This window comes from Filicampus tigris, chromosome 18 (assembly GCF_054856515.1).
Source record: "Filicampus tigris isolate MCC_2025a chromosome 18, RoL_Ftig_1.0, whole genome shotgun sequence".
Taxonomy (NCBI): Eukaryota; Metazoa; Chordata; class Actinopteri; order Syngnathiformes; family Syngnathidae; genus Filicampus; species Filicampus tigris.
In genome coordinates this window covers 9242856-9255432 of record NC_141234.1, presented here as the reverse complement: position 1 = coordinate 9255432, position 12577 = coordinate 9242856, and the positions used below count along the sequence as shown (strand labels likewise).

The 12577-nt window shown below is 42.4% G+C and overlaps 1 protein-coding gene across 2 annotated transcripts in view; it reads left to right on the top strand.

Annotated features, from left to right (window-relative positions):
• rapgef5a (Rap guanine nucleotide exchange factor (GEF) 5a) overlaps positions 1-11768 on the top strand; it is a 36688-nt gene extending 24920 nt beyond the window's left edge. For both annotated transcript variants that reach the window (XM_086014562.1, XM_086014565.1), the window contains exons 12-26: positions 3131-3209; positions 3313-3457; positions 4006-4097; positions 4212-4242; positions 4657-4735; positions 4828-4977; positions 5079-5176; positions 5418-5540; positions 6407-6585; positions 6695-6785; positions 6880-6930; positions 7002-7089; positions 7377-7441; positions 7790-7844; positions 8160-11768. In XM_086014562.1, coding sequence (XP_085870688.1) covers positions 3131-3209; positions 3313-3457; positions 4006-4097; positions 4212-4242; positions 4657-4735; positions 4828-4977; positions 5079-5176; positions 5418-5540; positions 6407-6585; positions 6695-6785; positions 6880-6930; positions 7002-7089; positions 7377-7441; positions 7790-7844; positions 8160-8278 — 1445 coding nt within the window. In that variant the 3' untranslated portion in view covers positions 8279-11768. The remainder of the gene's footprint in view (positions 1-3130; positions 3210-3312; positions 3458-4005; positions 4098-4211; positions 4243-4656; positions 4736-4827; positions 4978-5078; positions 5177-5417; positions 5541-6406; positions 6586-6694; positions 6786-6879; positions 6931-7001; positions 7090-7376; positions 7442-7789; positions 7845-8159) is intronic.
• Positions 11769-12577: the final 809 nt, after the last annotated feature.

Here is a 12577-nt window from a genome sequence, read left to right as displayed (position 1 = left end):
AGGGTTAGGTAACCCTTGAATCGATTTTTGATTAATCGGTTAGGTTAACCATTGGATCAATTTTCGATTAATCGGCTAAGGTTAGGTTAACCTTTGAATCGATTAATCGTTATGGTTAGGTTAACGCCTGAATCGATTTTTGATTAATCGGTTAAGGTTAGGTTAACCCTTGAATCGATTAATCGTTAGGGTTAGGTATCCCTTGAATCGTTTTTCAATTAATCGGTTAAGGTTAGGTTAACCCTTGAATTGATTCATCGTTAGGGTTAGGTAACCCTTGGATCGATTTTCGATTAATCGGTTAAGGTGAGGTTAACCCTTGAGTCGATTTTCGATGAGTCGGTTAGGGTAAGGTTAACCCGTGAATCGATTTTCGATTAATCGTTACATCCCTAATTCCTAATGTTGGATATTTCTTTTTCATGATTTTCCTTTGTCAGACAAATAATTCTACTCGCCATTCGGTGTTTGGTGTCTTGCTCAAGGGCATCGTGACAGTAATCAGGATTGTGGACTAGTGGAATTTTCGACTTGCCCGCCGCGGGACTTCAACCGTGACCCTCATGTATCTCCTTCCATCCTTTTTCAACTTCTGTTGCTTAGCAACAACCCTGAGCTACTGCCGCCATGTTTTATGATATGCCCGACGCCGCGACTACCGTTGGATGACAAGACGGGACCTGAAAGAAATGGAAGGTCACCGAACGCACTCTTCACTATCATGGACGATCAATCCCGCACTTAAATCAGTACTGCAGTGATCAGAATCATTTTTCAACTTTTTTTTTTTTTCAGGGCCGATACCGATTATTAGTCGTCCAGGAGCCCGATAACCGATATTTGCCGCCGATATTCATTTTCCGTAAAAAAGAAAATATTGGCATCAAATTAAAAAAAAAAAAAAAAAAGCCCTATTACATCTTCATAAGAAACCAAGTTGTTTTGAGCAACTACGCATAGAGCATCGTTGTTCCTTTGTAGCCGACCTTGCTGCGCATGCAATTTTTTTTTTTTTTTTTTGGAACAGGCCGGAACACGCTTCTACGGAGGGAGCAACCCCTCCCCATGCATGCACATAACAACACACACTTCAACAACAAAGTACACCCACGGATTAGTGTGATTAGTTCAGCACGCAGACACTTTTCTGTGCGTCTCACGCGAGATGAAGTCCCCCAAGGTTGGAGCTGGATTGGGGGGGGGGGGGCGGGGGGTTTAGTTGACGATGCGTGAATGTTTTTAACTTTGTAGGCACACGCAGGGGGCATATGTTGAAGAAAATGGAGATTTATCATGGTAGAGAGTGTACACGGGGCAAGCATAGCAGGAAAATAGTAGATGTGGAATATAACTGCGGGAGAAGACAATGAGAGGTCGTTTTGGTTAACTAGCTAGAGGGCGGTGATTGTTTAGGGTGCAGGGGGCGAGAGATCGACATCAAAAGTGGGGGGATAGCCAAGAGTCAAGAAAGAAACAGTTTCACCTTTTTGGGACTCATGCGGAAAAGAATGGAGAAAGACCGATATGGTTTTTTTCAGGGCCGATACCGATTATTGGTAACCAAGGAGGCCGATAACCGATATTTGGAGCCGATATTCATTTTCAGTGAAAAGGAAAATATTAACATTATAATCTCCCCCCCAAATAAAAAATTTGAAGCTCTTTACTTTGTTTATTGAAAATTTTTTTCGATTGGCATAATGTCGATTTTTTTTTTTTTTTTTATTACAACAAGATATTTTTGACAATATACATCTTTGTTATAAAATTCTAAGAACAATTTAGGGAGCCAGCTCACAACTTTAAATTGATTTATTATCGGCCGTCAGATTTAAAAAAAAAAAAAATTTTTTAATCGATAATCGGTCTATTCCTAGAAAAGACACAAAAAGAAGTCACAGACAAATTCTTCAACAGGTAGGCTAACGTGGAGCCAAACAAGCTTGGTTTATTGCCCAAAAAGATGTCGCTTTTTTTAAGACAGCCAACAATTTCAGGATTTCTCTCTAGCACAAAATATCCTCGCAATTTATGCTTGAAGTGGCAATTTTTCTTGCCTACCTTTACCTGCCGTCCTCCGGTACGCACCAGAGAGCCAAAGTAATTAGCTCTTAAAATGTGATGAGCCGTGATAATGTCGCCACTCTGACATATTTCCCTTGGCTGCCTGCGCTTCGACTTTGTCCGTACGTGTTTGGATCGGAGCTGTGTGTCTGTAATTGTAAATTATCGCTAGCAACCGTGTTGTGGGGCAATTTCCCTTGAGGGCAAAACAAACTGATCAACTCAAAGTGTCAATCAAAAGTGGGCTTAGTAGTGTGATACATTTCTGGTAGTAGAGGGTGTGAGGGTTCATATTTTCCTGCCATTCTAAATGATGGCGATGTAACGATGAATCGAAAATGGATTAAAAGTTAGGGATGGACCGATTATCGGCACCGATATTTGGCTTTTTGACGAATATCGGCATTGGCTTTTTTAAAAACTCTGATAATAAATCAATTTGAAACTGTGGAAATCAAAACAAAGATGTGAAAGTTGAACATTTCTGTCTTATTGAAATGTTCGTTTACTGTAGAAAACGACATGGAGATATTGTTTTAAAGTTTTCATTTATCCTTTTTAAGACAGCCTGGGTGCTCCCTGAGCTTTCTGTTGGAATTTTATAACAGATGTATATTGTCAAAAATTTCTTGAAATAATAATTTTTAAAAAAATCAACATGATGCAAATCTGAAACATTGTTCAATAAACATGCTTAAAGACATTGCAACAAAGTTAAGAGTACATTTTGATTTTGATTTTGATACCAATATTTTCCATTGAAAGTGAACATCGGCTCCAAATATTGGTTATCGGCCTCCTTGACTACTAATAATCGGTATCGATATTGGCCCCGAAAAAAGCATATCGGTCTATCTCTATTAAAAATCGATTCTAATCGATTCAAACCGATTAATCAAATAATGGATTCGAATCGAACTCTGACATCTCGGCACTCACAGGCCGGATACAGCAACACTCAACAAAAGACGGAACATACCTATATCGTTCGACTATACTCATCGGGAAGTGAAAATCGAAAATTGAATCGAAAGTGAATCGTTTAATTGTGTTTGCCCTGCTTCAGAACTGCTGTTGGATGACTTCCTGTTAACCTACCTGGTGTTCATGACCACCTCCGACCTGTGTCAGGCTCTGCTGGGACAATATCCTTCAAAATCGGTCCACCAAATCGGGTCCACAAAATCCTTCAAGGCTCACCAAAATCGGGTCCACCAAATCTTATGTTGTCTCCTTGACTACGCTCACCTATAGCAGTGCGCGCAGCAGGGGCCAGGAGGAGGGCAAGGATACCCTCTACAGGAAGCGCAAGGTACTGCAGTTGGTCTCCCACTGGAGCCGACTCTCCAAGGACTTCCTGAAGGAGGAGGAGCATGTGCGGGCTTTCATGAAGGTAACGCCCACATTGCGGAGAAGCTGACAGACCCCCCCCCCCCTCCCCCCGTCGGTGCATAACCGCACGCTCGCCAAATACGCCGGCTGTTGCCGCGGAAACCAAAGTGAAGTGTTGCCGTGGGTCTAATCTCGTATAGTGTGCAACCGAGGCGACGGTTGCCTAGTAACAGAAATGAGAGATGGGGGGGGGGGCTCAAATTGGGTATTCAGTTATATATTTAAAATTACATTTCGATACAATGGATACCTGGAAAAAAAAAAGAACAAATATATTATGCTGCCGAAGGGGTGCCAGGCTAGATAATTGACTTCAGGAAATTTTCCGATTATTATTATTTTTTTATTTTTTTATTTTTTCTTCTCTCCACATCCCCCCAGCCCCCCCCGTCCCCATAAGGAAAATATAATTTTCCTGAAAAAAAATGGGGGGTTTGTAAAAAAAAAAAAAATAATCGGAAAATGTTTTACTTTAAAATTTGACTTTGCATTTGGTTTTGTTGGCATGCCGAACGATCACCTCTCTATTTGATAATCGTGCTCTGCTAGACTCTTTACAGGTGCGTCCTCGAAGATCTGTACGAGTTCCCGACGCTTGAGAAAGACCTGAAAGAGTTCCAGAAGCTTCTGCGCCGTAGACAGTAAGTGCAAATAATGCAAACGCTCTGCATCGTGCCGCTTGCGGAAAGATTGGAATTGATGAATTCATTGTCTTTGACGCCGTCCCTCCTCATTGCCTCCTCGATTCGTTGCAGCACAGTGGATGACTGTCCGCCAAACCAAAAGGTAAATAACATGCGCCGGCCAATAAGTATTACGGATGTAACGATTCACTCACTCGCCCTGATTCGATTTTCACTTTCCGATTTTAATTCGATTCGATTTTTTTTTGCGGGGGACAAAATGAATGGCTCATTTTAAAAACCATTTTGTCACTTTGTGTAACTTTACCCGCAAAAACTTGAAAATGACATCATCAAACGACATTTTTGTCCGATTAGTTTCTTTTATGAAAAAATCAATAACATGTGCTACAGATTTGACTGTCATCATCAATTTTGCGACCAAAACGTCCACACAAATGGATCCTTTTAGTATTCGAAGCAGCCGAACTCGATTCTCGCATCGATGGACTTTCGCCGATTCGTTACACCCCTAATAATCGGAACACCGCGACGTGGCTCTTGCGTCCTCTGCCAGAGCAAGCAAATGCACCAGCAGCTAAGCCTGAAGGAAAACCGCCTGCAACTTCGCACGCCGCCATGCGAGACGAGAGAAGGTAAAAGAAGATTTGAAAATGGGCATTTTCCGAATTTTTCCGGGCGTGTGACCTCTCAACGCCCCTTTCGTGGGGCTCTGCTCACCCGCCAGTCATCTGCTGCGTTTACGTCAGCGCCGATTCGTACCTGAGCGTCCACACGCATCCCTCGCTGGAGGCCCACGAGCTGCTCGCAATCGTCAGACTGAAGATGGACAAGTCGGAGGACGACATGGCGCTCGCCGTCATCTCCCACACCGGAGGTGAACGCCCGCCGCCCCCCACCCCACCCCTGCGGCCGCCGCGCACTCGATTAATCGTTTGGCTCGCGTTTGTGTGTGTGTGTGTGTGTGTGTGCGCGCAGAGCGCAGGATGTTACAGCCCGGCGACTGCGTGTACTCGGAGTCTCTGACGCCGCGGGGCAAGCTCGTCGTGTGCCGCGGGGATCCGGCTGAGATCTTGGTGCGTGGATGCGGTGCCACCGGATGGTGGCGAAGCGCTATTTTTGTCCAAAACAAACCCCTCGACTCATTCCCGCATCGAGTTCCTTGTCGCCGGCATGGCAGCGAAGCGCCGTTTGCGTCCAAATGAAACGCTCGTCAATATAGTTACTTGACATCAAAATGGCAGCAAAGCACTGTTTTTGTACGAGCCGAGCGCTCGGATTCACCTGAAAATGAGCAGCTTTTGATTTGCCCACCAGCCCCCTTTGACGGAAAGCGCCGAGCTCGGCAGGAGGCCGGTGCGCCTTTTGGGGATCAACACCTGGGACGTAGCCGCAGCTCTCACACACCTGGACTGGAGCCTCTTCAAATCCATCCATGAGGTATAAAACCACGCGTGTAGGGAACCTTCCATCAAGGGGATGTCACGATTCACGCGAGCCCCCATTCGATTTCCGATTTTCGATTTTTTTTTTTTTTTTTTAAATCGCTACCGTGCTTGTGTCCGTGCGCTACCGTGCTGCTGCAGCAGCCATCCACAAACGCAATCACGTTTGGAGCATCATTTCATCGAGACATTCAGAATGTGCTACGCATCTGGAATTCAAAAATTTAAAAATGCAAGACATTCTTTTTTAGCACTCTAAATGCCCGGGTTCCATTTGAATCGATTCTTCGATTAACCGCTTTGAATCGATTAGAATCGATTTTTAATAGACCGATATGCTTTTTTCAGCTCCAATATCGATACCGATTATTAGTAGCCAAAGAGGCCAGTCGCCGATATTTGGAGCCGATGTTTGTTTTCAGTAAAAAGGACAATATTGGTATCAAAATCGTAATCTTCTTTTTAATCAGTTTGAGTCGATTTTTGATCAGCTTGAATCCATTTTTAATCGGTTTAAATCCATTTTAACCGGCTTGAATCGCTTTTAATCGTATGAATCGATTATTAATCGTATTCAATTAACCGTCACATCCCTTGTCGGTTTGCTTTCTCCCATGAAGTAAATAATGACTGTCGTTGTTTTTTTTTTTTGCAAGTTTTTTCGATTCGTCGCGATTCAAATCGATTATTCGATTCATCGGCGTCAATCCATTTTTATGCATTTTCGATGAATCGTTACATCCCCACTAACGTATCGCAACACTTGCCGTTCAACTGTACTCGAGTAATATACATAACAATAATATGATATGAACATAAAGTATAGCATTTTGCTAACGGTGCCGATGTCTGGTCACGCAGCAAGAGCTGGTCTACTACACCCTCAGGCGCATTCCCGGCGGGGCCCACACAGCGGCGCTCTCCGTCCTGCTGCAGCGCTGCAACGAGGTCCAGCAGTGGGTTATGTCTGAGGTGCTCATGTGCACGTCGCTCAACAAGAGAGTGCAGCTGCTCAAAAAGTTCATCAAGATCGCCGCTCAGTAAGCAAACGCACTCACGATGGGCGAGAATCCCTTTTTTTTTTTTGTTTGTTTTTTTTGCCGCCGCCGCCGCGATGACATGCTCGATGTTTGTGCGCCGCCGCGCCAGTTGCAAAGCTCAACGGAATTTGAACTCCGCCTTTGCCATCATCATGGGCCTCAACACGGCGGCCGTGAGTCGACTCAACCAAACCTGGGAGGCGAGTGTGAGGCGCTAACGTTTGCGTGTTTACACTCTTGATTTGTGTTTTCAATTTGATTTTTTTTTTTTTTTTTTTTTTTTTTCTTGGAAAGAAATGTCCCGGGAAGTTCAAGAAGCTTTTCGCAGAGTTGGAGCTGATCACGGTGAGGGCAAATGTACGACTTCTCTTTCCTTTGCTTTTTATCATTGTCATCTCGCTCTGATTCTCTTTCAGGATCCGTCTCTGAACCACAAAGCCTACCGAGAAGCTTTTAAAAGAATGAAACCGCCAAAGATCCCGTTTATGCCGCTTCTCTTGAAAGGTAATCTCTCTTTTTTAGCACATTTGCGACATAGTGACATAAAGACCTAGGGATGTGACGATTAATCGAAGAGCCGTGTAAAAATCGACTCAAACCGATTGATCGGATCATCGAGCAAGACGCCAAACACGAAACGGCGAGGAGAATTGATTCATTGTCTGATGAAGAGAACTCATGAAAAATGAGGGATCGAAAATCGATTAAAAATCGATTCAAGGCTTCACCTAAATGGAATCGTTACATCCCTATAAAAGACCTTCGATTTCCCTTTGAATCTGCTCCCCCAGATATCACCTTTATCCACGAGGGCAACAAGACCTTTCACGACAACCTTGTGAACTTCGAGAAGCTGGTGAGTGAGTCTGCCTTAACATTTTCTACTTACATCATCGGAAATTGGCCAATTTATCGCTATTTTCCCAAGATAGGCGGATAAAGCCCTGGCGGCTACGTTGATGGCATGTTGCTTTGCTAGGCGTACCGAAAAAAAAAATTGCATTATTTTCATTTCAGATGTACTTGTCAAATAATGCTTTTGAGAACAGTGGATTACGCCTTTAAAATATGGAATTTAAATATAGAATGGTTTTTACTGTTGGTTTTTTTTAGATTAAAAATACACTAAGCTTCAGTATACACATTGAAGGTGATTTTTTTAAATTTTTTTAATTGAAACTGACATCTTTTTCTCCACCATCAGCATATGATCGCAGACACAGTTCGGATGATTCGACACTGCCAAAGCGACCAAACAGGTGAGTGAGGAGGAAAAAAAAAATACGAGCATGGCTCCCTCGCTTTTGCACTTTTGAAAAGATTTTGTTGATGCAGTTGAACCATTTGTGTTCAAGTATCACTTGCTTAAAAGGTTGTAAAACTATTGCCGTTAACCGTTATGGCATTTTCCATTCATGTTAGCATTAAGCTAGCATTAGGCTAGCTTGCTTGCTTTAACTACACATGTACCGTCTTTGTTGTAACAGCTTGAAATGTCTGGGGTTTTTTTTGTTTTTTTTCTCCAAATTTGCCACAAAGCCCCTTTTTAACGGTTGCGTTCATCTGTGCGGCAGGCAACGAGGTGATCGGCGTGGACAGCGCCGAGTTGCGGGCCAGCGTTCACTACCTACACATCATCGACAATCAGCAGACGCTCTTTGAACTGTCCCACAAACTCGAGCCGCGGGCCTAGCGCGCGGGGGTCCGCCCCGCGGGCACAGGGAAGTAGCACGGCGCCGACGCGGTAACGCAGGGACGCTGCACGGCTAAGGTCATGCGCACGCGCGCGCGCGGCAGCCAACGAGCGGTCGAGGTGCCAAGTTGACCACGAGGTGCCATTTCTTTGGACGTAACCACCACATTGATCTGTGTAGAGAAGGATGTATTTATCTTGTACAGTATCTATTGGACTTCATATGAACTTGATTTTTTTTTTTTGTGATGAGCTTTTGCTAGGGAGGTAACGATTCACTCAAGCCCCGATTCGATTTGCAGTTCCCGATTTTCGATTCGATTTAAAAAAAAAAAAAATTTTTTAATCGCAACCATGCTTGTTTTTGTGCGCTAAGTGTGCTGCTGCAGCCATCCACAAACGCAAAGACGTTGGTTGTTGTTGGTTGCATAATTTGATCTACATGTGGTATGCATTTGGAATGGAAGAAGAAAAATTGAAAGACCATTTTTAGCACTCCAAATTAGCATATTCTAATGAGCTAGGTTTGTTATGTCTTTTGTTAGGTGTTCCTGTATAGGGCTTGTTAGTGCTGGGACGTAAGTGTTCGATTTGAATCGATTAATCGGCTCGAGTCGATTTTTAGTAAATTTTCAATTAATCGTTACATTCTTAGCTTTTGGTTATTTCGATTTTTAAACAATTTTCGATTAATCGCCACATCCCTATCTTTTGGTTATTTCGATTTTTTATAGATTTTTCGATTAATCATTACATCCTATCTTTTGGTTATTTTTCTATTTTTAATCGATTTTCGATTTATTGTTACATCCCTATCTCTTGGTTATTTTGATTTTTAATCGATTTTCGATGAATCGTTACATCCCTATCTTTTGGTTATTTCGATTTTTAATCGATTTTCGATCAATCGTTACATCCCTAGCTTTTGGTTATTTATGAGCCCGTCAAGCGGGCGGAATGTTTTTGTTTGCGCTGTTGCCTCGGTATACTGTTGGCCTCGTCATTTCAGTTGCAAAAAAAAAAAAAAGCCAATTGAAGACTTTCACGCCATCATTTGCTACATCGCGGATGATGTCGCCTCCGTATTTATCCACTTCATACAAGATTACACGTGCGTCGAGGATCTTGTCACAGCTGCTAGGTGTACCGCGTCGATGTTTGTTTTTTTTTTTGTCCTCCCTCGTGCCGTTGTTTTATGTACCTCAAAGAGACGAGTCAGTGTTGAAGCATTCAATCGAACAGGCGCCCGCGTTTGAACCTTTCGCCGCCCGGAACGTGTTGAGCGACGAACGCGGCGAAGCGCCACTTTAATAATGTACAGTTTGACGCCGAAACGCACTTGACTGACTCCGAAGCCGCGAGTTCTCCCGAGCAACTATCGATTGTCAGGTTTTCCTAAACATCAATTCTGTAAAATGACTATTTCTCTTAATTAGGTCATTGTGTTCTCTTATTATAACGCAGTCGAAGCAAGTAGGAGTCATCTGACAATTCAAAGAGCAGTTTCGAAGGCCTCCCGCTCTGTCTGAGGTTGCTACGGAAACAAAGGTATCAAGTAGCTGTTCTTTATCTCCAAGGTGCAGATTGTTGTCCGACTTCAGGATCATTTTTGACAGCGCCTCTTGACAAGAATTGTATCAAAAGGTTGGCTGCTTCTACTGCTTAATAAGGCTCATTTGATTGCCACGATCAAATGCTTTAAAAAGCGCCTCACTTTTTGCGCGACTGAACTAGGTGACCAAAAATGTCAAATAGTAATTCAGTCTCTGTCTGACCGGTGATCAAACTTGAACAAATGAATGTTTGTGGAGACTGAATTTTTTTTTAAACTGATCTTACCGGTTGATTTAAAAAAAAAAATTTTTTTTTTTTTTAAAAAGTCTATACAAGGGAGTGAATTGAACGGGAGTCAGCACAGTGCCACCATTTAAAGTGACTCGTGATTAACGTCAAGATTTTGTGCGTTCACTGACTGTGGGTCTTTGGAACTGTTCATAATTGCCTCCATCTTGATTAAGGCGCCGGTTCAAGCCGAAGAAAAACAGACGCAAAGCATGACTACAAAAATGTCCGAAAAAAGCCAACTAGAACATCCAAGCTTTATTTGGGGTTTAATCCGAGGCACTTCTTAGTGCTGGAGCTGACTCGCATTTAACAGGAGTTTGAAATGTGATTTATTCGGAACACTCCCCCGGCTGCATTGAACCTCATTAGATTGCGTTACTATACCTGAAAAGTATCCGAATAAATTCATTTTTTTTCCATTCATTGAAAAAAACATCACCATGCAATATGTAAACACCAGAGTTGTTCCTATGCCTTTTGGACAGTTGATGTCAAACAAACTTTAGGTTATTTTGATTTTTAACTTGACTGTGTAGCTCGAAATAAGCTGCGAGGTAGTAGTTATGTACGTTTTTACAAACACACACTCCACTCGACGTGTTCAAATGCAGTTACATTGTGCTGTTACGTTATTCCTGCTAATATCTCGTTTATTTATGACTTGCTCGTGTGGCCAAATGTAATGCCCCGAAAGTTCAGTTCTGAATGTCCATGTACTAGTACACTCTAGTTGGGGACAAAGAGTGCGCTAGTACTGTACTAGTAGAGGACCTTAAGATGGATATTGATGCTATGGAAAGCAATTAGACCCTACATTATTCGGGTAGGCGTTACAGTGGTAATGCTGTAACGTTGTATTGTCGCCACTTGAGGGCGCCAGAGGAGCTGCTGTAGAGACGATGGTCCTCTCCCGGAGGCGTAAAGCAAGGGTCCCCAACCTTTTTTTCCTGCCACGGACCGCTTCATACAAGTCTATCCCCTTCGCGGCCCTGTAACTATTCGCCGTGGGGGCACTTTCCAAATACATTTGTTTATTTTACTCATTTGCCAGCGTGCGTATTTAATATTAGCCTTTCGCGACGGAGACAAGTTGACATGCGTGAAGAGTCAGTCATAGATGGATGTAACGGAGAGAATCCGGTCACTTTTCAAAATAAAATGTTTTTCAGCCTCGGTTAATAAGTAAACCGGAACTACTGTACTTTTGTTTTTGTTTTTTTTTCATCTGTGCAACCCGCCGCAGAGTGGTTGGGGACCCCTAGCGTAGAGTACTGTGAAGGGAGAAGGAAGGTCTCCTCTACGTAACAATTTAATGTTTTAAACAGTCATGACTGTGGAAGGTTTTCCTTAAAGCACCATTGTTTGAATTTAAAACCTGTTTGCATGATAAAAAAAAAAAAAAAAGATTTAACGCAATGCAAGGGAGGGCATGTTGAAGGCTTTGTACTTATGTAATATGTGTAAATTTATGCCTATGTACTGTTTATTTATTTGTTTCAAGTGGTCATGCGAAAAAGAAAAGCGAACCACAAAGCAATACATTCATGTCCACTCGATGTTCTGAAGCCACATGTCTTTTCTATAGAGGTGTTTTACTATGTGGACCTTTTAACTGAAATGAATAAATTATACGTTTTATGTGTAATCAGCAGGTCTCGTGTGAATCTGTGCATCTGTGGTGTGTGGAGTCTTTGGCCAATGATATGCCAACAAAGAGCTCAGAGTCTGTGGAAATAGTGAAATTATAACGCTTTCTTCCTGTATTCATGCTCAACTTGACACAAAGCCCACCTGGCATTCATCCGGAGTCTCAAAGAATGTGTCTTGCTTTAAGGTCTCACCCAGATTCGACCCTGCTCAAAATGATGAGCTTTTAATATCAAAGTATGCTTCAAAGAACTGGGACAATATAGCAATAACGCTATATTCTTCACATACTAATGTATGTCAAATCTTGAATTACACACGTACAATTTCCTATAATATATTAAATATAAGGCCATCATTCAATAGTGAGCCAAAGTTGCAAAGGGGGCTTTTGCACAGGGTGCCATTCAAGCAAGGAACGCCACTGACTGTGCTCATGACGTTCTGTGGCATGAAATGAATAAATATTCCAGTTCAATCTTAGTTTAGAAACTCTAATACTGTAACTAAATCATCCGAATTTGCTGTGTGCGAGTCTTTTCCAATTTCGACAGATGAATGACTCAATGTGCCTAATTGTTATACTGTATATATTTTGTAAAAAAAAAAAAAAGGCTCAATGCTTCCGGCAATAGGCCACGCCTACACCCTACTTTCGCGCGGAACACCAGACTGCTCCATTTGTTGTAGTAAAAGGGTGTTGAGGAAAAGACAACTTTTTTTAATATTGTAAAATATTTTTAGGAAATTCAAATCAAAGTGTAGTTATAAATATAAACGGTCAACGTAATAATTACCAATGGATTG